The sequence below is a fragment of the Amblyomma maculatum genome, chromosome 1 (genome assembly GCF_055883805.1).
Source record: "Amblyomma maculatum isolate TAMU_Amacu chromosome 1, ASM5588380v1, whole genome shotgun sequence".
Lineage (NCBI taxonomy): Eukaryota > Metazoa > Arthropoda > Arachnida > Ixodida > Ixodidae > Amblyomma > Amblyomma maculatum.
In genome coordinates, this window is record NC_139344.1 from 350,478,579 (window position 1) to 350,503,393 (window position 24,815).

General features: G+C 45.4%; 1 protein-coding gene and 1 long non-coding RNA gene across 2 annotated transcripts in view; one reads left to right on the forward strand and one right to left on the reverse strand.

Annotated features, from left to right (window-relative positions):
* The window catches only part of LOC146207743 (uncharacterized), a 95,155-nt gene that overhangs the window by 27,075 nt on the left and 43,265 nt on the right, over positions 1-24,815 (forward strand). The gene's annotated exons all lie outside the window — the stretch shown is intronic.
* Positions 23,831-24,815, reverse strand: part of LOC146207744 (glutamate receptor ionotropic, kainate glr-3-like) — a 41,945-nt gene continuing 40,960 nt past the window's right edge. Inside the window, exon 11 of the mRNA XM_084596912.1 lies at positions 23,831-24,112. Coding sequence (XP_084453038.1) covers positions 23,863-24,112 — 250 coding nt within the window. The 3' untranslated portion in view covers positions 23,831-23,862. The remainder of the gene's footprint in view (positions 24,113-24,815) is intronic.

A 24,815-nucleotide genomic window follows, 5' to 3' on the forward strand; every position in this document is an offset into this window, starting at 1 on the left:
TTATATTCCATAAATTTATAGAGGTAGAAATGTGCATTTTTGCACAGAGCCTCGCGCGAGCGATATCACCGACCTGCATTACCTTTACGCTAAGAGGTAACAGCTGATGAGGAGTTATAATACTTCTATTTATGTAAAATCATTTTATGACAAGGCTGACCCTCGAGGATAGAAAACCAAAAGTGTGTAATTTCCTGCTGACTATTACAATTGCTCTACCTAGCCCGAAAACAAAAGCACTATGTTAAGGATTTGAAAGTAGCGAAAATTCGCCTCCTTATGCTACAACTTTTGCGGATTCCCCGGGATTCTCAAAAGCAACTAAGGCAGAGCATTGAAAATAATTCCGCCTATGAGTGGTTTGCAAAATTCTGGGGGCCGTATGAGTATGCAGCAAACAATGACCAGCCATCCTTAGAGAATTAAACAGATGTTATCGAACTTCTCTTGTGTTTGCGATGCGTATAAATTACGTAACACGAAAAATTGCGTGACTAAAACATGTCGACTTGAGTCGTAGGCACATCAGACGTTAGGAAGTAATAAATATAGCGCCCTTATACAAACAATTCCAATAAACCTTCAAGGGTTGCGCTGTTTCTGAACAGCTTCATGACTGACTGGCCGTCCTCTGCGCTTCACAGCATCATGTGACAGGATATTTCAGTCTCACGTAATCTTCAGACAAGGTCGGTGACCTCCAAGCAAGCCTCTCAATGACAAGTACCTGGGTTGCAGCCGAGTGCTGTTTACTTCCCAGAATTGAAGCAGGGGGCACCAGCCTCGCTAGCTTTACAATGTACCACTCACGCAGAGAGGTGAAGGGCTGTTTCGCCGGCTGTTATCCTCCTCCTGATCCCGGCAAACAGTTCTTGAGATACGAGAAGCGTCACAAGGTATAGCAACTCCGGTCATATATTTGACAAAAGATTACTCTTACTTAAATGAAGGGGTTTTGCCTATCTTTCCTATGTGTTCATATAGTCCGAGTGCAGAGAAATGGAGTTCTTGTAGAACACAAACTGAAATGAACTTCGATTTTGGGGAAGCTTCATGCCGTATCCAACATTCCGACAACAGAATTTCTCTTGGTATGGGCAAACCATTCGTCTTTGGTAAGGGTAGGACTGTATCTTCGTGGAGAACGCCCCAGGGAAGGGTAGGGTGGTGTGATATGGAAAGAGTGTTGGGATGGAAAAATGTGATTCAGAACATCAGATGTGACGAGGTCGCCTCTCTGTTCACATGCTCCGCTGGCGAGAGAAAATATTTTCTTGCTCACGCTTGACGACCTCACCGGCTTCCTAACATCGCACCCTCCTCCCGTTTATCGGGGCTCTCACTACTCGGAGTGAAAGCCCATTTTAAATCCCTCCTAAAGACGAGCGCTTTTCCAGCACAAAGACAAGTCCTGTTGTCGAAACGTCTTTTAGCGCGCTGAGGCTTCACCTCCACTGGCTTTCTGATTTTGCCTTTTTTGTGTGTGTGATCGAAAGTGATGTCAAAGACTCCATATGCACATACGTTGAGGCATAATAAACTAGTCGAACTGTCAAGATTCTTGATGATTTATTTTGGTTTATCAATGATCAGTGCGCTGCCACGTCCATTTTCTCAATGTCAAGATGATGACCACGCAGACAAAACTTACGGCCGAGAAAACTTCAGTTATTGCACCATACGGGGCGCAATGAACAAGGCTGAGAGAACAAGGTGGCTATACATAAGACCAAGTTTTAGAAAATAGATTGTTTTTGGCAAAAAAAAAAGATAATTGCAAGATTAATGCGTAGCGCGATAGCATTAAACACTGCGTCATCCGGAAAATCCAGCGCCACCGCTGTAAGCGAAAATCCACAGGCATGCATCTGGAAGGAGGTAGTCAGGTAACATGGCCCAGTGCTGATTGGTCTGTGGATTGTTTGACGTCACGAAACCACGTGACATAGCCGAGTTTGCAGGCGCTGCCAACTGAGTGTTCACTTTTGAGATAGGGAGGATGACATCGGAGTCCAGACCTCCAGGCCTTTGAACACAGAGTTAAACACAGTACACCAAGGCCGCACAGGTACGGTCGTAAGGCTTAGTTAATGCGGGACTTTATGCTTACACATCTCGGGCAGTCTCTTATGTAATGTGGTAGCTTACGACTGTATGCTCATGAGTATGTGTAGGTTTAAAATTAAAATATTTAATTTAAAATATTAGTAATTAAGCGAGTATCAAAGCGCATGTGCGAGAACGAGGATCCGTTACGAGAGGCTGCAAACGGGAGCCATCAAAGCTCTCACGTCAGCTTCTATAGGAGCAGTTTAAGTACCCCGCCCATGTTTTTTTTTTGTCTCCGATTACTCTCTCCATCAATAGCCGATCCTTCATCGTGCATTCCTCACTACCTATACTTCTAACATCTAAAGTGACATGTACTATGTACCTGAGCAGCGCAGCCTGCTCACCAGGGCCCGGAAGACAGCCCAAGCCAATGGTATCCTGGACTGAGGAAACCACCCACAATTCCGTTAACCAAATAAAGTTTACTCCCTCTCTCTCTCTCTCTACCTCTCTCTCTCTCTCTCTCTCTCTCTCTGTACTATGTACCTGAGCAGCAACGTAAAGAAATAGTAAAGCGTTGTGAAATAAGGCTAACATGGTGTATTTTCTGTGAATTACCTGCATTAACAATCTGTATACCTACAAAAAAGCGTAGGTCTTTCAAGGAAAGCCCTCTGCTTTCTTGACACTGCAATTAAAAGCGTAGACGAGGAGGCTATAAAGAAGGGCGCTGCGCTCTCCAGAGGTTGCAAAGGGAAATCATAAGCCTTCAACAAAGAACCTGCATTAAGAAATAAAAATATACTTGATGACGAGAACGACACAGCAGCGCACTCCTTCGCTCCGTTCAGACTCATTCCATACTGTCCCCTGAGGTTGTGCCCCGCCATTGGCGGAATGTGCAGAAAACTCCTACCTGCTGACCAATTGTTTTGTCAATGCTGGAGACGCGCGTGCTGCATGTATGCGGTGTTTCAGCGGCGTTTCAGTGGCGTTTGAGACTGGCCGAGACGGCTTGGCAGTGTCGGACGATAATCTGATGCCACTAGAACTGAATAATTTTATAAAATGCCATTAAATACCTAAAATGAACCTCTGTATCCTTTTTTTATGCATTACATTTTGAACCAATGAAATCGCTGGCGACAAGGCTACGCAATCGGCCAGAAAGTGCGTTCCCCACCACGTACTTCAATCAAAGTGTATTCTTCTGCGAGTGCACTCCACTTGTGGCGTTTAGATTGGGCAAAGTGTATTTATAGGGAACCCAACCTCAAGTTTGGCTGCGCGACTGCAGCGCGTGCTCCTGCGCAAGCGGCAAACTTTTGAAGCATTGGTTGGGCGCGGCGCTGATGCGGCGCTTGACCGAACGTGTTCTGGCGGCTTCGTGTGCTGCTCGCACCGCTCGGGGTATCTCTCTTTGTGAGTGCTCGCGCCGGCCCGCCGCCGTGGCTTCGCAGGCATGCAAACAGGTGTCACAGCTGAGTTTTAAACATCGCTGGAGTGGTTTCGCGACGCTCGAAATGTGGGCAAACGTGTTGTGTTGTTGGCTGTCGCAACAGCTCACCTGTAGACTTTCGTGTCTTTGCGGCTTCTCCACGCGGAAGCAGCTCACTTTGCGCGCGCTCGCGTTCTTTGCCGCTCGCGCTGTTGAAAGCTGCTTGCGCGCGAGCGCGCCCTAACCGCAGTCTACTCGCTTTGCGCGCGCTTTTGCGCGCTGGAATTTTCGTGCTGAAAAAAAGCAGTTGCGCGCGCGCGCGCGCTCCTGCATCTACTTTTCAAACTCGCGCTTGGGCGAAGTGGTGTTTGAAGCGAGTGTGCAGCAATGTACACGCTGCCATGTGGTTTTAAGAAAATAGCCGACAGCGGTGGATATTTTTGCAGCGCAAATGTCAAAAAGGGAGAGCTGTTAGTCAGCCATGTGCATTCTGTTGAGCAGATTGTAGAAGACAACGCTGTAATCGTGAAGGCTAAGTCGGTGTCGCAGATCAGCGACCACATCGTGTACGACGTGGGATTTGAGGCAAGTATTTCATTTTTATCATACCCATTTCATTAAGGCCCAGATGCTCTCTAAAGAGGGCTTCGGATTTTTGCCGCTGGGTTTGCCCCAGTGTTGTGCCTGGCTTCAGGAGTCATCTGCATGGGAGCTTATGAAACAGCACTCAGCAGCAACATGCTGGTACACTTGGCACGGGAAATCGCAAGCTGGCGCTTTTCAGTGCATGCCCATGCTAGCTGCAAAGAAACATGTCACGTAACAGAGACGGGACGTTTGGTTCATTTCGAGCCCACGACATAAGGAGCAAAACTAACAAAAGAAAACAAGGATATGCTGCCTCGCAAATCATGCTCAGACGCAGATTGTTTCTTCTTTAGAAAGCAGACACTGAAGCTCAGAAGCAGGATATATAAAATGACCTGTAAGCAAGGATACAATTGAGTGAACATATTCGTTTAGTTTTATAGTTTTAACGTACACCTCAGCGCGACAAAGCTACGAGGGGCGCTGTATTGGAGACCTGTACAAAATTATAAACGAGACGATCGCACTTAAACCAAGCCCTGAGTGTAGAGAGTGAAAAAAAGAGGGGGAAAAAAAAAAAAGGTAATGGGCTCTTCAATGTGAAATTTGAACACGATGCAAAATTTTAATTTTTTTTTTTTTTTTTTTTTTGGCTAGGCAGTCAAGACTCGCCACGGCTGCTGCTCACGATTGGAGACACAGGGTGATGGTAAAAGTGCATTCTTGAGAGTTTTAATAGTTTGCGATCCGGCAGCTGCCTAGAAACATGCTTCTTGCTGTCATGGAAGGCTTATGCAAGCGTAAATTTGTGCTAGTCAATACTCCACACGACATACGTATACCAAAACCAGTGCGCATAGGTAAAGCGCGCAGGAATGGACAGAGAAACGCGGCAGACGTCGCCCACTTACGCTTCGCAGGCTTAGCCGACATGCGGCGCAACCATCGCCTTGCGAGAGTGGGAGTACGGCCTTACGTCCCAGCGGCGGCCATATTGGTGTGCATGAAACACGGTGAAGTGCTGCAGGCTTATCTAATCCGCTCACCGTTATCTGTTACGGCTTGCACTGCTGAATCTGTGCTCTGCACTAAAATATGGTGCCTGTGGCGTCACATGAATATCTCTTACACCAGCACTGTGTGTGGAGTAAATTAGCACGATGAAAAAGATTGCATGTCCCTTAATAGTAGTAGGAAAGGCACCTCTAAACGCTTCTCGCCTATTGGACTGTTGACGGCATTATTGATGGCTCTGCCATGGGACTGGCCTACTTTCTTATAAGTTCCTTACGCTGTTGCTGGTGGATAAGTGATTAGGATGCTTAGTACTTTTGGGTACTGTGCTCGGATTTAGACAGAGAGCGGATGCAAAAGCACCCATGTCTGTGCCCAAAATTAATCACAAGCGCACTTAATCCCGCCCCCTCCCTAAAAATTTATTGTATCCCATCATTGCGTTACCACTGCATATCATCCGATTAACTGCTCACGTTTTCTGCTATACTGCGAGAAAGCATGGACTTGAACCCTGAGTCAGAAATACACGTTGTCCAGCTCGCTTTTCTGTGCTTATTATATCTTTCCCCTGGGGCATTGTGCTGGTCTGTGCATGACAATATATCACATATGTTTACATCTCCGACCTATTCACCGCATATAGGCCCACACGTGAGGGCTAGGCACTGAAAGGCGACCCACATCCGGGAGACCAGGCGGTCCTACCCCAGTCCCCCGAACAATGGAACGCTGGCGGCTGCGGTGGCCAGCGCCATTCAGGCAGATGTTCGTGTCGTCGCAGGCGTCGATGAATGATGGCCGCTACTAGTCCGAGAGTAGAGGGAGTTTCCGGTTAGAAACCGGATGTGCAGTTCTCGGCTGGGCACAGAGTACGTGGCAGTGAACTCTGCCTTTCTCCTACAAATTAAAAAAAAAATGAAATGCTTGTCTCAGAAGGCAAATAGATGTGCTACTTAGTGCGCAATGCAATTTCCTGAAGTCACTTATATCTTATCTCACATATTTTGCACTAATGTATTTCAGCTACTTAGGAAAATTGGTGCTTTTGACAGCTTGCTCGGACCTAAACGAACAAAATGTCTTCTGCGCCCACTCAGGCTCATACTACCACGCTCCAGGCAAAGAAACGTTCATTCCTTTTTACACACACACACGCACACGCACACACACACGCACGCACGCGCACACACACACACACACGCACACACACACACACACACACACACACACACACACACACACACACACACACACACACACACACACACACACACACACACACACACACACACACACACACACACACACACACACACACACACACACACACACACACACACACACACACACACACACACACACACACACACACACACACACACACACACACACACACACACACACACACACACACACACACACACACACACACACACACACACACACACACACACACACACACACACACACACACACACACACACACACACACACACACACACACACACACACACTGATAAAGGTTTAATCTTGTCAACCCGAGTAGGACGTGCGAAAGCTTGTGCGCGTAGATCGAAGTTGATGGAGACGACAACGTGCAGTGCACAGCGCGAGAGAGCATTGCAGTCTGAACGCGAAGGAAGGAAATATGCCTTTATTATGGAAAGAAGATGTAAGGGTTGAACGCAGAGTGCTCAGTTTTGACAAATGTTCAAGTAGGGTGTTTTTTCTAACAATTTGTACATAGATCATCTACAGTGTCAATCACACTTAGTGGGAACACGGCGCCGCGTTGCTGCTCATGTGCGGGGCATCAATGCGCCGATGCCAGTAGCAATTTCAAGCCAAATAGTGGCCAACACGAAACATTGCTTCGAGGTCCCCGTAATCGTGCGCCGCTCTGCATTGATTGCTAAGCGGGTTATGTGCAACGGCGCAAAGCACGTGCGTGGCCACGCGGTGCCGTGTTCACGATAAGTGAGATTGGCACTGTACACAGGACATAATTTTAATGTAATAAATACCATGTTGGAAACGTTTTTCAGGCAGTGAAGAAAAAAAAAAGAAAAGCAGCGATTGCTGAGACGCTCCTCCGTACTTGCTCCTCGCGAGAAATCGCTGGTTTCGAAACGCTCCACTTGAATTCCCTTTTTTTTTTTTTAGCATGAAAGCGATAGAGAGTGCGCGTAAGCGTTAGGCGATTTTGATAGGCTCTGAAACTTCGAATTAATGCTTTCGCACTAATTATAGAAATGGGCTGTAAACTGCGCTATATTTCTGGTGTCTTAAAAGTGCAATATCGACTACTGGTGATTTCCTTACCCAATATAAGACTACCAATTAGCACACGGGCGTTTTGTGTTTGTTCATCCTCTAATATGCACCCACGGAGACCAGAAGTGACACTTCAGAGCACCCCCTTGCTTGCAGGGGCAGTGTAATGGTAGTTTTTATTTATGCAACCTGTCATGGCCCCTCGACACACTTCATTGACTCTTGTTCTCTAACCCACACACATGTATGTTGTCTCGGCCATCGCATCAGCTAGGCCTTTTTGAGGACGTCGTAAGGTAATTTATCCGCACTCGTGGTAAAAGTACCCAGCTTCAGTTCAGCTGCAGTTGTTTATAAATAAAAGGTAATCACGGGAAAACTTTCCGTGTCTAAGCTACGTTTTCACCGAAAATCCGTTGTGTGAAACCGCACCGGGATAACAGGCATGGATCGAGAAGGAAAAAGACAGCTAAGATGCGTGGCGATTCACCTCCATGTTTTATGAATAAATGATCGGATTTATCTATTAAGGTTTTACAACATTGAGGAAACGGGGGGTAAAATCTTGCGCGAGATTCAATATACTCAGTAATGAGTTAATAAGTGGAGCTTTCGTGTTTAATTTCAGCAAATTAAGTTGTGTGTATATTTGTGTAAATTTAAGCACTTAAGGCAAATTATTTAGACATTTCGTATAGTTCGTAGTTTAATTATATGTTATTAATTCGAGATTGTCCTGAGAACCAAAAAGAGCAGTCAAATGATCAAGCTGTTCAAGAATCATTACTTCGAGACAAATCAGAATAAATAAGCGTCGTATAATACGCTTTTCTCGAGACGCTATTACTAAAAGGAACAAACCGAATCATTTTATGGGTCACTTGTTCTGCCCGTGGTCAAAAAAATCTCAGAGGGATTACTTCACCATCTACACTACCGATGCCTCTCGACCGGTAGACGAGCCATGATCAACAGCTACTCTGTATAAAACTTACGCAGAAGACACCTGATACCTACAACCACGCCGGTGTCGGAGTTTACATGGCATCTAGAAAATGCACCTTACTCTTATCATGCGATTCGGATAGCTACATTGGGCTGCGTCTTTTTTGTTGTTGTTGTATGCCTACAGAAACTTTCGGGTTAGACTGTCCATGAAGCAGCACAAAATGCCAATTTCAACCGAAAGTGGGTGGCAGTGCTTTCTTTCACTTTCCTTTCAAAACATGTTTAATAACAAGCCGAGCAAACAGCTGTATACTATTGCAGCAAAATAAAAAGTTAGTTTGATTCTTTTTTTTCTAAATAGTTTTTGTTTTTATTTCGAAGCGCTACGGCAAACTCGCTCCTGCAAAGGAGACACTGTATGCACCTGCAACGCTGCCATCACCTCTCCCTTTCTCTTGCACCTCCCTTTTTCGCTCGGATGTAAGTTCAATCAGACGCGACGGATGACCAACGGGCCCTGGCGGAGCAACCAATCCTTATCACAGAGTAGCAGTGCTAGCATCCATTCAGGGGTGATAGCTTTAGCTCTTCTTTAGAAGGAACATTGAAAAACCATTTATTTTCAATTTTACTTCAAATAAAACGTGTACTATTGTTCGTAGCACGAAATGAAGAGCGCCGCATGCTCCAGGGGAAAAAGTCTTTTGAGGAAGGAAAGCTTTTCAGAGCACCCGAGTTTGTAGCTGTTGCACTGCTGCCTTCCCTTCTGCTGCTCGCATCGCAAACACTGCTGATCTGATGGGCTTAATTCGCCTCCAGATAAAGTGGTTACCTTTAAGAGTCGCATGTACGACCATCGATTGGGAGAAGTTCGAGTCAAAGCCACAGCGTGTAAGTCGGTGACACAAGCCGCCCCAACATCGCCGCCGTCTAAGCGTTCAAGTGGCGAGCGACAAGTCGATCAATGTATAGGCAGATTCAAGCATATACGCTACAGGCGTCATCAATTCTCATCTTTCGCTACTTCAATTACGACATGCGCAAACGCAAGTCGTCGGTGCTGAACATGCCGAACATGACTTCGTTCTAAACACGAATCCGAAATAACCGAAAAAGTCGAGAGGGGCCCCTGTGTCGGTTTGGTGTTGACACTGCCGTGCAATGCCAAGAGCATAAATAACTTACCAAATCACTTCTCGGATTATAAGCTAACGACTGCCAGCACTCTCAACACGTGAACGATATTGATGTTGAATACATAGAATTTAAGCACGATTGCATATCCCTGATAGACCTCATCATGCGCTCTATCACGCGTCCAGTGCCAATTTTTTCTACTTCTTTGCTGTTAGGCACAGAAAAAGTGCCCATTTTGAAGGGGTGCCGACCGTCATGGCAGCTTCGCATTCGAATTCCGGGTATATCATTACGGATTCGTAGACTGCGTACAGTCATTATATGCGGGCCAGAATTGCGCCGCTAGCCTGCAAGCCCCTGGAACAATCCGGGGTATGCGTCTCGCGCGAGGAGCTTATTTGGCGTACATGTCATCAGGGTGTAGAGGAAAATGAGTTGATCAAGCCTCTCGACCTTTTCTTCCCGGGGGTACCTCCTCCTTTTCCTTTCCTGGAGCCTCGGATTCACCACAGTCATTATTAACTTACCAGACATATTACAGTACTTGCGCTTATCATGACAAAATTTTCCGGGCCCAGCCAAGGGATTCGATAATGTAGAACAGTGTAATTTACACCGATTACAAACCATGTCGCCCAATAATGTAGTACAGCTTCAGGCTATCGAGCCAGAATTCTTCTCAGCCGAACGTCAATTTTGCGGGCAGGAAGCACATTTGTACGATATGGTATGCACCTGTAAGTCAATAATGTCTTAGTTTTTATAAACCATCCAACTTATAAGTATGGGAGGCAGCGCTGTCCAGCTCAGAACTTGAGGACCAGTTATTCCTCGTGGAAAGGGTGAGGGCAGCGACCTTACCAACGGAATCCCGGACAAAGAGTCCTACCAACCTTTCTATAATTACTCCTCCCTTTTTTCTTCCAGTATAACGTTTTCACCATCACCTATTCTTTTTGGCAACACAGCATAGAAATAAAAATAAGTAAATAAATCTTGCGGAACTTGTTCTAGGTTTATGCTTCAACGAGATGCTTTTGCCGGTGTATGAGGGAAAGGGGGCCATTTTAACGCGACAGCCTTAAATGCCCCGCTCACTGAAAATCCGGCGTCGGTGGCCGTCCTCCGGCGTAGGCATTGTGAGCGAAAAAGAACGACCATAGCGCTGGCAGGCGGTAGCTGGTGGCTAACAAGACTGGTACCTAACTCGACGTAGTGTTGCCTGACAATATGCGTTTGGCGGGAGCTGCCAATTGTGGCCTCTCCTTTCATATGAGAGGTTGATATCAGAATCAGCCTGCCAAGACCCTCGCATTCATGTTATCCCTAGGCCATGCAGGCACGTGCATACGGCTTGGTTAGAGCGGAGCTCTCTACATGTGGGCTGGTAGCTTACGCTATCGCGCCATACCGTTACACGCGGAGCTTAAGTGTTATTCGCAGTTTTATTAGGAAAGCAAAACTACGACAGCTAAAGCGAGACCTCGGATGGCCGAAGCATTTGCCTTGAAGAGGCGTACCTACGGTCTCCCCTTATAAAAAATAAAAAAAAGAACATTAGCCTGCCATGACGTTTGAATTCACGGTACACCTATGCCACGGGCAGGAGTTGCCATCTCGGGTCTCTCCTTTCATATGGGAGGGTGATATTAGAATCAGCCTGCCAGAATCGTTCGCATTTTCCTTACCCCTAAGACACGCAAGCATGTCAATACGGTTTTTTTGAAGCGTGACTTTTATGTGGGCTGGTATAGATTACGCTCTCGCGTCATACCCTTAAAGGATGAGCTTAAGTGTCCCCAATAATGTAACTGATATGGCGCAATAAGGGAATAATGTAGCAGGCAAAAGAAGCTTCCACCGTTGATTTCGGGATTCGACTATGGTTAACCGGAGCTAAACCACAACTAATGTTTTATTCTAGAGCTTAAGTGAAGAGACCCAGTGCATTATACCTTGGTAATGGTCGGCCAAGCTGACCTGGCCTTCCATCTTCGCAGACCGCAGGCTGATATTGGTGGATGAGTGTACTGGGGAGAAAACTTTCCCAGGTTTAATTTAACTACCCTTAAACCGATTTAGACGTGCTAAAAGTATAGCACTGAAGGACTAGCACTGATTTTGGCAGTGTGGTAACTGTCTTCTTAAACGATATACAATGGGAGGTGCATATGTCGTGGATTCCAATCCCTCTCGCAAATTAGCCTCCACGTTGACTGACAGATGGATGCGAAATGGGAAACTAAATTGTATGATACCGCCACAAAAGCTGCACGAAAACTACCGCGTAGTCAGTTTTGTTGCGAAAAGGCAAAATTTGGCGCCCCATGGAGGTCCATTAGTACGAGCGAATTGTGGGCAAAAGTAATAAGGGTTGGGGCCTGGTCACAGGGGTACTTGCTGGGCATGCCGTCGTCCCACTCGCTACTTTGGTTTGGCTCGACAGCGGCTGCCGTCACAGTTGCTATGGCAACCAGCAAGGCACAAGCAATATGTTCTTTCGCACTTAAATTTAGTGGGGAGGACCACGTGACCAGGGAGGACACTGTTTTCTCCTTTCAAATCTTCCATAAAAACTACGTGAGCCCATTTCATTACCTGGCACAGGGAACAGCGGTAGGCGTAAACTGATTAATATACCTGAAGAAGCTTTAGGTCGTACACTTAGCGCCTTAGACCTGGGGAATACCCAAAAAGCATTGATTGATAATGCGGTCTCATGTGCTTCGCGTAAGTGAGATATCGGGAACACGTGCGAGTGGTCCTTATCTGAACACCTGCCGAGTAAGATAGCGCCCGATGCACGCGTGATCAGTGCAGGGTGTATCAACTCAGCCGTACAGTAGGCTGCCGCAACTCTGCTGCCCCAGTTATATAATGGAATCTCCAGGAGATCATAAAGACTGAATCACATCCGGGGCCTCCCAGCTGCGATAGCGGTTTCTATGGGACAACTATCGCACCGCAGAATTGCATGAGCAACTTAGCTTTGAACCCATCTCCCAAAGTGCTCAACGTCCTTCCTGGTTTAAGTCGGTCATAGCTAAGGATACTACGAGTACCAGAGCACGTCGGTCAGTGCGACTTATAGTGAAAGCTTCTGTGGGCCTGTCGTAGGTCCCACATTAGGCACGGAAGTAGTTCTCTGTATATTCGGGGTCGAGTGCACGCATAGTCGAGCCAAAATTAGCCGCACAAAATCAGCAATGTGCTTGTGGAAGCTAATGATCATAAAGAAATTTCTGGCATGCTGTGTAGAGCCATTAGTATGAAAAATAATACAAATAGACAAATAGGTGCTTAAAAACACGCATTCTCTTTCTGGACGCTTACTCTAAAAAAAAAAAAAAAACGTGGGACCATCGCAACAGTTCATCTGACAATTATTTGCGCGAACTCTTGACCACATGCAACATGCTTTCATTCTATCCTATGCAAAGGCCACGCGAGTGGAGAAAACACGCGTTAAGGGACAAAGGAAAGTAGTGTCCCCGAAAATGACACTGACTGAACTGGCACACTCAACCTCACACAATTTCATTTACGCCAATTTGTGGCAATACAAGATATGGTTACGCAAGTGACTGCAGCTTAAGTGAGCATGAAACAACCGCAACCGTGGATCATGTGTTGGCATAACATTGAGGGAACGCTGGCTCTGTACTGCACTCGGAACCCGCTCGCATTGTTTGCTAGGCTAGAGAAAATTAAAAACAGAATGTCCAACCACATACAGTAGAGGCGTTTAGATCTTTGATAATTGTAAACGTCCTTTAACGCTTGCGTATCTCCAAACACTTCCCAGCATGTGCGCTAGGTGCGCTGCCTCTTTATCTCGCCCTCGGTGTATTGGCGCTTACAGGATCCTCAAGCTTTTGGGCCGCGGTTTTTCGAGTGTTGCGGTGAGGCTGAAGTGGCCGCGAGCTCTATATTGACAAGACGCGGTTATGCAACCGTCGCTCTACTATCGCCTTCCCCTCCCCGTCTCCCAGGAACCGAGTGGTTGCTGCCACCGTCACGCAGATATCTTCGTCGGCAGTGACCTATACAGTGTCGCACGTTCAGCGCCGATAAGAGGGTCGCTCGGGCAAGGGCGGGTGGGTACCGCAACAATGTTTGCCGTGTGCAAGAAAATAAGAGGAGCCACTTGACTTTTATTGCACGATTTCTCGCGGCGCCGACAGGACTCGCCTATGCACAGCAATGCGCCACAGTTTATCACCAGCGTCTCCCCATAGGCGCGTCGTTTGAGGCGAACACGCTGGTTGCGGCGATAACGACGAAGAAATAAGCTAACGGCTTCTGAGGCAGAGGTCGTGGTATAGGTGGCAACGAAAGTAATTTTTTTTTTTCTCTCCAATAAACAGTTTTCTCTGTCCCAGTGAGGTTCTCCGTCCATGGTATCTGTATTTGTTGTCATCCACCAGACCCTGCCTACAAGCTCCTCTAGCCATCCAGGTGCGACCTAAGAAGCATTACTTTCGACTGGTAGGAAGGGGAGGAAGGATTATTAAGAAAAATAGGACAACTGTAAGGGGTACGACAAAAAAAAATGTGTGGTATGCCTTATGTTGTATAGGGATGAGTATTCATAATTATAGGGGCACTTGCTAGAGTAGAGTGTGATGTTTAGTGTGCGAGCTCAAAGGGTATATATATCTATTTGTACCTGGATGGGTGGATTCAAGATAGGAGCGTCCCCTTTGTGAAGGGGGGAGGGGGCTAAGTTACCATCATGCTCGCTTTTTCCCGCAATATTTATTTAACGTGGATTAAAATAAGTACATAGGCTCGCCACTTTCTTTAAATACGTGTTTGATCCCACACTCCGAACCATGTCAACCCTGTCTAGAAACGACGCTGCCATGTCGCGTTAGACATTTGTAGTGGTGGATACTTGTGCCCGCCTAGGCGTTAGTGTTGGCGCAGACTGAGGTAATGGTTGCATGGTGTCAACTTCGACGAATGACATCTGGTACTGGCTCCTTTGAGATACTGCGATCGATGGTGGTTCCTGAGGCCCATAGGGAGTATGGGGAGTACGAGCTACGTACGCTGCCGTGTAAAAAGAGCGAACGCCGCGGTATATGTCCAGCGGCAACGGGGGCGAGGAACAGTGAGCGTACTGTCCACTCGGAACAAGGGAAGTGGCTGAGAATGGCTGCTAATGAAACAACCAACGAGACAGACCAAGCTACACTTCTGCAAGAACCGAAATGAGTTAAAACGGCGGCATTTCACGCATACAAGAGACTGGTCTTTGCGGCTGGCATAAGCTGGGTATCACCCTCGGGTGTCCTGTCTTGGTCCCACAGTGCATTTCGGTCCATTAATAATTTTATATAAAGTCTATAAATCGGTCTGAGAAATGTGTCCGATTTGTCGCTTCATATACCACAAAATCTTTGTTTTCACCATGACGTTTTAGAAAGCGCTGCTGCATCATTCTCATGTTTTACACAAAGCCCGCATCACTTGAGATTGTCATTAACATCATCCACAAACTACATTCAACGGCTGCAGAAATGCCACTCAAAATATCTCCAGATATTCTTATCTTTCTCAACTCATATCTGGCAATCGTATATAATATCTACATTCCTGGCGTGTCCGACTATGGTTTGGTTTGGTTTGTGGGGTTTAACGTCCCAAAGCGACTCAGGCTATGAGAGACGCTATAGTGGAGGACTCCGGAAATTTCGACCGCCTGGGGTTCTTTAAAGTGCACTGACATCACACAGCACACGGGCACCTTGCTTTTCGCCTCCATCGAAAAGCGGCCGCCGAGGCCGAGATTCGATCCCGCATCCTGGGGAACAGTAGTCGAGTGCCGTAACCACAGCGCCGCCCCGGTGAGGCGCGTCCGACTGTCTTTCGTCCCTAAGCGTCTACCCTGCTGCTCCTTTCTAAGTGACTATTAGATATTGGGTATCCGCATTGAATACTGCATGTTGCCATTCACGTCTTCCTCCATGACGTCGTTCGTGAGTCAATCGATTGTATGACAATTATTCCGTCTTTCCTCCCTAAGAGAATATTCTCTATCTTTTAAATTTTAAACCTGTAATTGCAAAGCACGCGGTTTATCTGCGAATATGTGTGTGCCATTAATAAATTCAGCCCTACAATTAACTTTGAGAAGCTATAGTGCCGGCAGAACAGATAGCATTCTGATTCGTTAGTGACGCGAAAATGATTGCTTAGGGTCAAAAGAAAGCAGAGTGTTTCGTTATCTAATTTTAAGGGGGGAGAGGTTGTCATCAAGGGCAGAAACAACGATGTTTATGTGAAGGCCAATCTAGCAGGCAAGCTTATAGTGGGACAGCAGTGAGGGAATGTGTACCTCGAAATAATTTACAGTTAGCAGCTGTTACAGCTTTGATTACATATTCAGGCCAGAAACTTCCTTTGCCACTGAATATGGCGAGCGATTCAAGAAGATCACTGTGTGTTTTTTTTTGCTTTTCTTATTTACAACAAAGGGGAAAATAAATCGATAACCCCGCAAGGGTATTTCGTCTCCATGTCCTAATATGTTGTCTCACCGTTTCTCCGAGATTAAAGTTGCGCATACGGTCGTGATAATTATGCCGACCGTCAAAGGACCAACTTGATTTGTCGTAGTGAAGCCTTTCGCTTGGGTAGAACCGAGTGCGAGGAAAAGGCAATCAAAGGTGCTGACAAAAACCGCCCTAATAGTTTAAAATTGCCACTTCAGGCCGACACTAGCATGAGGTGAGGTTTTTATGTTTGAAGCACATCTGGTTCTCTTAATTCTTCATCCGCGTAACTATTGCTATAAGTTAGCTAGTTCATATTTGGCTCCCAGTAAAGACCCGCCGTGGTAGCTTACTGAGTGTGATACGAATGCAGAACAATTAAGAGCGCACCTAAACATACCAATGTAGTCGAAAACACGAAAAAAGCTTGTTGGACAATATTCACAGCGCTTCCGAACATTCTCCTCTGCTCTGGTATTCAATGCGTGTCGTCCGTATCTTTCTTGCTAAATAACATTGCAAGAGCCTTGCTGGAGAACGCCGAGAGCATCTGGTTTGCTTCTCTGCCGGTACCCTTTGCGGAAGTGGACGCCCAAGACACGTGCGGATGAAAGAAAATGAAGCGGTAAAAATAAAATGCGCTGCAGGGAGAGAGGTCGAGAGAAAGCTAGACGTCAGTGGAAGGAGTAAGGAGGTAGAAAAAAAGAAAGTGACCAGGAAAAGCCAGGGAGCCAGCGGTGAACACGGCCCAACGTATTCCGACCGACTCTTCCTTCACGGTACGACGCCGGATGCCGGACGACGACCTTCTTAACAGAGTGAGAGAGCAACAGCTTCTCTCCTAAGGGTCAACTACCTACGCGACTCCAGGTCAATATCCCGGTAACACAGCGCGAATTCTGGTCCAGCAACAGCGCTCAGCGCCTCCTCCTCCATGTCTTAAGGTTCTGACTGGCCGTCGAACGAGCCTAGTAGGACAGGTCGCCTCTTAGCATGCGCTAGAGGGTTACACATTTTCTGATATTTATGTTTATCTTTCTCCGTTACTCTTGTTATCTTCTTCACATTATATAACTTTAGCCAACTTCTCACTTTCTGTTTGAGGAGGAGATTCCTAGAAGAAAGTGGGTGACCCTTCTGCATCTCTTGAGATCTTCAAGCAGGAAGTGCTGTGAGGAACATAAGCAAAAAAGACAAGATAATAAAGAAAATGAAAAAGAAAAGAAGCGACAACTGGAAACTTTCAGATTAATAGCAGCTTGCATGAGTGTATATGGCTGTGCACATTTCTACAACTTCTCAGTATATGCAACACTATCCAAATAAGTGTTATTAAATTGAGATATTTGGCAAATCAGCCTTTAACTGAAAATGGGAGAAACTTGCGGCTCGATTCGGGCCAGCGACTTCAAAAAGTCTCTCGAAGCCTCTTCTCTCGAATCTTCTGCCTCTCGAAGAAGAAAACTTCGATATGAGAGCACAGCGTACAAGACGTCAAATATATATCTTAGCAGGTATAATTTCAAACTGGCTTTCAGCGGCCTGCTTCTATTTTATGATCTGGAATTACTATGCCGGTTCTAAAACCACAGCTGACGCCTTGGAAAAGCAAGCCATTTTAAATTTGATATTTCTGACTGCTGCTTTCTGAGACATCGGAGTTTAGGCGTCACTGTTGCAGAAGGAACTCGTTCAATCCGGCGTGATGAACGGGCCGGCCTGCGTAAATGTGAAGGTCCAAGATCCCCAGTCAGGCTGCGTTGACTGCAGCAAAGAGAATATGCGTTATCAAGATTACAATCTACTACGCCGAAAGCCCCGCCGCGGTAGTCCAGTGGGTAGGGAACTCGACTTCTGTGCCCAAGAATGCAGAATTGGATCCCGGCCACTGCGGCCGCTTTTCGTTGGTGGCAAGAAACCAGGTGCCCGTGTGCAGTGCGATGTCAGTGCACGTTCAAGAATCCCAGATGGTCCAACTTCCGGAACCCTCTACTACGGCACCTCTCATAGCGTGAGTCGCTTTGGGCCGTTAAGCCCCAGAAGGCAAATACTACGCTGAGGGAAGCAGCCTTGAAATGGTCATTTTGTTGTTTAGACTCCGGCAAAACTTCTTACTCGGGAATTCCTAAGGCGCATTATCGATAAGGATGACGTACTTTCCTTCTACAAAAAAGCGGACGGGCGGGCGCTCTCTCTCACACACACACACACACACACACACACACACACACACACACACACACACGCACACGCACACGCACACGCACACGCACACGCACACGCACACGCACACGCACACGCACACGCACACGCACACACACACACACACACACACACACACACACACACACACACACACACACACACACACACACACACACACACACACACACACACACACACACACACACACACACACACACACACACACACACACACACACACACACACACACACACACACACACACACACACACACACACACACACACACACACACACAATCTCCTAGCAGGTATACTCGTCCTAGATATTGCTGGTATAAATGCACCTTCAAAATTACAAGAAATTGGTGGGTAAATACACGGCACATGCAGAATTCTACGCTTGGCCGAAATGAGCAAAGGAATAAATCGACACTGCCACCAGAACGGCTCAGTTGACTACGCGCGGTATAAATATATCTTGGAGAAGAACCCGTGTCACGCAAGTAAATGCGTCTAATAGTGTGGGCGCTGGATATTTACTTTAATTTGTGCAGCAAGTGTAAGAGGTAGCTATAGGTTCTGATTAGGGCTTCAATCCTGTGGTTTTCATGGAGCGCGCCGTTCCCAGAAAGAGAAGCTATAACCCTCACCTGGTCCTTTCGAGGCGATAAATCCTCTACGGGATGTAACAACAACAACAACAAAAAAAAAAAAAATACTGACAAGGATTTAGCGCATCCAAAGCATCTTGCACAACTAACTAGGCCAATTTCCCTCTCTCTTAACCTCGACCTTCATTTAATTTCGTTTGTAAGGCACAGGCTTCATTTGGTCGTGTCAGCTTGGCGGCTCTGCAAGGTTTTGGCGAGGATAGCGTTGAAACTATAGAAGATGAAGCACCGATGACGAAGCACCTGCGTATGCTTAAAATAATTCTGGTTACTGTCCAATCCTGTTTTGACTGACTGTAAGCCAGTTTAGGCGCCTAAGCTATCTCGCCAGACAGCGAAGCCAATGACGTAAAGTATAAGTAGGGCCCTAGTAAAAGATGTTATAAAAATTCACAATTCACAAGTCGAAATTTCCTGAAGCGTTCGCTTTGACTACCGAAATTCGCTTTTTCAGTCAACAGCTCGATTAAAGTAGCCCTAGTTCTTGTGCTGGGTGGATGCGCGGTTAAAGAACACACCTTAAAATGGCGTACAAATAAATAAGGTAGTAAAGACCCCTTGTCAGCCTTGGTATATCGCCATATGCATCATCGTACTGTTTACTGCAGTGCTTCAGTGTGGAATTCCCGCAGGAAATTGTGCCAAGTAGAATGAATAAGCCTATCATTGCAGATGTAGATACGATAACAAATCAGTGACAATCTGTTATGTAAAACATTTCGAAATGAAAAAAAAAAAAAAAGAATTGCCTGTAACATCGCGAGAAATGAAAAAGAATGCGCTGACAGGAGGAGAAATTATGTAGGGGAGAAGACATCATAAAGTGAAAGTTAGAGCATATCTAGACTTAGAGCCCTGTATTACAGAAACTCTCCCCAGAAAAAAAAAATAATAGCAGTATTCATTGAGCTCAAGTTTCGCTTCAATGGAATCTCTGGCATCAAGAGCTAAAAAAAAAAAAGGCATAGCTCATACGCGGGATTAGTAATTTTTTAGTGGTATGCTGCGTTAATGAGTTACGCGCATATATGACACGCTAACAATGATTGCAGATCCCACTTCCTAGTTCGCTTAACTCTGACTTTGGTACAAAGTTACAGTGATATTTTGCACGCGCTTTATCCTTCTGACTTCCTGCTTTTCATTGTTTTGTGCTATTTTACTTTTTATGTCGCGTAAGCAGGTAATGAGAGGAGGATTTTATGCGCCTAAAGCAAAGTTAAATGCTATGCATGTTGCGTGAAATAGCCTATACTTTATTAAATCAATAAAGACTTTGTTCAACAAATATGGATTTTTAAAGGACTAAAACGAAAGAAAATCGACAAGTGCATAGCCACCTAATAGCAACGTGATTTGAAAAGAAATATTTGGTTTATAGTGGAGCAAACATGTTTTTCTATTTTTTTTTTTTGCTTCGAGCTTGAGAACAAAACGTCATTTAAACAGAGCTGATTTCAAAATTTTTTTTACACAAAGGTTTTCCTTATTTATTCAGAAAGGAGTTATGTGTAAGAGTGTAAGATGCGTGCACGCACGCGAACACACAAGCACGCACCCTGCACCCCCCCCCACACACACACGCACACGAACACACGCACACGCACGCACGCGCAAACACACACACACACACACACGCACACACGCACACACACACACACGCACGCACACACGCGCGCGCACGCACATTCTTATTCAGAAAGGGTGTGTATGTGCATGCGTGTGTGCGTGTGTGCGTGTCTGCGTGCGTGAGTGTGTGTGCGTGTGTGTGTGTGTGCCTTTGTCAGGACAGCATAATTTGCAGAGATATTACAAAGAGCAATTTTTTTTTTGTTTTATTCTTTATCGTAGCGTTTCATGAATGATTTTCATGTCGGCTCTAAGTGTATACTCATTTGGTTTCACTGCGGCGTAGTTCCGCGTTAACTGATAACTTGGAAGATTCAAATATTATGTTCTTGATGTTTTCTATGTGTGGCATGTTGATTCCAACTAATTCTGGAGTGCATTTCTGCGATGAAGTTCAGAGTATGCCCAGCGAATAGTCATATAATATGCTTTTCTGTGTTGTCATTTATTACTCATCCTGTAGCTAAACACACAACATAACAGTAAACACACTCCTGTCAAAGTTGTTGCTTTATCTTGTCATCATCTACAATTAATTACAAATGATGGAGTACCAATTGTGATAGTGCATTATGACACTGATGGGCGTTTCTGGGCTTGGCTAATAATCGTAACGCTGTCATGAAGCTTTGTATTTTATTGTTATTTATTACGCGAGTACGGCGGATCGATTGACGGGAAAATAAACACAGCTGACCGCATCAATCTCTACCTCTTATCAGTGAAGGTATAATTATTTATTTGATTTGCAACATTTCTAGGGAGCTGGGAACATAAGGCAAGAAAAGAAATTAAATGAAGACCCTTTCTTGCTCTCCTCTCCTACCAGTCCTGCCGGGGTGGCGAGTGGTTACGGCGCTCGACTACTGTTCCCAAGGAAGCGGGGCCAAAACCCGGCTGCGGCGGCCGCTTTTCGATGAAAGCAAAAATCAAGGCACCCGTGTGCTATGCGATGTCAGTGCACGTTAAGAGTTCGCCACTACCGCGTCTCTCATAGCCTGAGTTGCTTTGGGGCGTTAAACCCCACAAACCAAACCAAACCAAACCTCTCCTACCACTCTCAGTCACTTCTAACAATGCTCATTCTTTTGTCGTTGTTATAACCCCAAAGAATGTCCAATGTATTGTTCCTGGATAGCTCTTGGAGAAAAGATTGAAACGATTTGCTTTTTAACAGGCCTTCTTAATTAGCATTTACGCTGACTATGTTTTTGAGGTTGCTGAATGTTTTCATTGTTTTAGTCAGCTTCAAAATGATGTGCTATGGTTTGTGCAGTGTGTAGCATTGCAAAGCGAATGCAAGCAAAAGCCTGTGCACATGATTTTCGAAGATATCCTGTCACATCTTTTGTATATATTTTTCACTTCTATGCATAATATGCCCTAAAGCACAGCATGTCTTAATTTTTGTATAGTCGAAGTTGATGAGTTGTGAACACGGCTCTAAATACACATATGTTGTCTGTGGCCTAAATAAATGAGTTTTCTAAATAGTACTGCATTATTAACGTATACATAAATATTCAATAGAAATGTATTGTTGAAAATACCTGGACAAATTTGGTACTTGATTTTAGCGAAACAGGGCCCGAAGAACGCAAGTGAGGCTTTACAGACACATGAACCTACTAACAGCCGAAATTCATTGCAGTGTTTGCAATAAATACCGAATGAATCAGTTACCTACCGTCTTGACGTATTAAGCCATCATGCGGGACGTGCTATCAGCCATGCGTTGAGGAAAGTAGTTGGGCGGGTTGGCGTAGATATGACGTCTATCGCGTCCAAGAAGCGTTCCAAGCTAAGCAAGGTGATCAAAAGCGACGGCCTAATACAAGCGCATGTGAAAAATGGCAGAAAAAAGAATAATCCCGTGCGACTGTGAGGCGACCCATGAATTCCGAGCGCCTTGTCGAGTGTTTTATATAAACGAGTCAAGACTTCGCGTCAATGACCGCCTGCCTCGGCTATCACGACAACATTATCTCTTTAACGAAACGTGAAATAAAAACCTAAAAAAAAAACAAGGCATCTAATAAGGCTCATGTAACATGTTTACTTGAAGCTAGGACGCTTACATTTGTGCTTATGTTGCAGACTAACATCTTGTTAACATCAGCGTATTGATGTATGCACCGGCGGGCTTTATCTAAGTATGTGTGTAACTGTATTGTTGTTGATGGCTGTTTCTTGTAGGTGCCCTGTTCAGCTTTTTTTTCCTTCTGTTTTTTATTTCGTGTTGTTAGAGGCTGTGCCATGTTTTGCTGCCCGTAGATTGTATTTGATTCGGCTATCTTTCTCATGTGCAAGATCTCCCTCCAGCAAATACTGGCGCTGTTCTTTGTCGCGAAGTTTACGTGAAGGTCACGAGGCCATGTCAGGCGCCATATAAACTCCTTTTGCATCACGAACCTGAGCAGATGGGATCAGCAAAATCTAATAGTTTCTAGTACATGGTCCTGAATCTGCTATTCCAAGTAAATTCTATCAAGATAACAGGTCCTTACTATAGACAGAAGGCATAGCAGCACAGTAGATATATGCTTGCATTAGGTGGTTACCGCAATCAAAATCTAGGGGGCTAAAATATTTTACGGCCGTATAACTATTACCTCAAGCGCCAGTCACACCAAGACTTGCGTCATAAAAATAAAGGCTGAGCATGTATAAATATGTGCACCCCATGAATGGATGTGACAAAAAAAAATGATCTGACTATTTAGTGATGAATGAAAGAGAAAAAATTCGTTTGCGATTTTTCCTTAGTACAAATTACTCGTCTGATATCTAACGCGAGCCATGTAGTAAATATCCAACTGCAATTTCTATCCCCGTGTGTCTGTATTTCTATTATCTGGCCTGTTTTTTGCGCGCTGTTTCGCTATCCGGCTATGATACTGCTGTATTCAGCTTGAACTTCCGCAGCACACAGAAGCGATACGAGGAGATATTTTATTTATGACTCGGTTCTGAACAAGAGACTTTAACAGCCGCAGTTCTCTTTTCCTAAACATGCATTATTTTCTGCCCGTTTCCACGTTGATTTCGTGCATTAGGTATTGCTTGTGCGTCCCTCCTATAAAATCACACAAAGACAGTGAAAAAAGGAGCGAAAGAAACACTGTGTACGCAGGAATACCTTCATGCTATATTTTGGGGGGCAAAAATTCATACCAGTATGAAACTGCTGCTTGGTGTCACGCATTAATTTCAACCTGTCCAATTTGTATATCGCATTGAATACAAAAAATCGCAGGATTCTGGTCTTGGCCAGTGCGCATATTCATCTGTGCGTTGATTATGTATTTACCTATCGATACTATAGCGCTAAATGCAGTATAACAAAAAAACTTTCTGTGGCAAGAAAAAAAAATCTAGAGAAAGATGCTGTACGCGACCCAATTAGGAGCCGGCTGAGGGTTGCTGAGGCGTCCCTCGCAGCTTCTGTAAGCGGGACACGCGTCCGAGTGCCAACTCGGTGAGGCAGACAAGGAAGGCGCAGCCGAGCATGGCCAAGAACAGCTTGAGCAAGTCCTTGAAGTCGGCGAATTTGAGCGTGCCGTCACTGACGGCCTGGCCGCATCCCTGCCAGTTGCCGGAAGACTCCTTCCACCATTTCTCCACGAGGCCACAGTCACGAAGCCACAGGATTCTGCCACGGCCAAAATGAAGAGGCGGGCAAAAAGACCAACATTAGGAAGCTTGGTAAGTTAAGAAGAGCAGAACAGGCATTGATGTGATCGTAACATTAAGTATAGATTAGTTCAGCTGGTGCATGATTCTTGGTAATACTGCGCGCAAGGCAACTGTACACTGGCAGAGAAATTCTTGTCTGTGTCAGCTGTCAGTTTGCGCGTTGCTTGGCCAATAAAGAAGAATGCCATCGTGTATATTATTCAGTAACTGAGTAACAGTGATCACTGCAGGAATAACGTTCATATTCAATCACTGAATAAGTTTTTCTGCTACGTTTCCTCTGTGCTAATCTCAAAGTGTAGCAAATGGCTCAGGCGTCGTAGTTGGACATTGCTAGGCTAGGTTTTGATCTCCATAGTACTTTGTTTGCTTACGGTCTGTAGATACGCGTTACTCCAGTAAGCCTGCACATAAAATGATGCTGATGAATATACAGCCCCCCCCCCCCCCCCCCCCCCCCCCGTCTTTGCTTTCAGCATATCTCATTATGGATATTTTGTCGGCGGACATGGTTAAGTCAAGACTCACTTCATTTGAAACGCTTCTTATCAATCACTGCAGGAGTGTATCGCGTTCACGTGTTCTAATTACGAAATCTTTTAAAATACACAACACGTGTGGCGCAGAAAAATGTTTAAATGTTTTCAATATTGCGGACC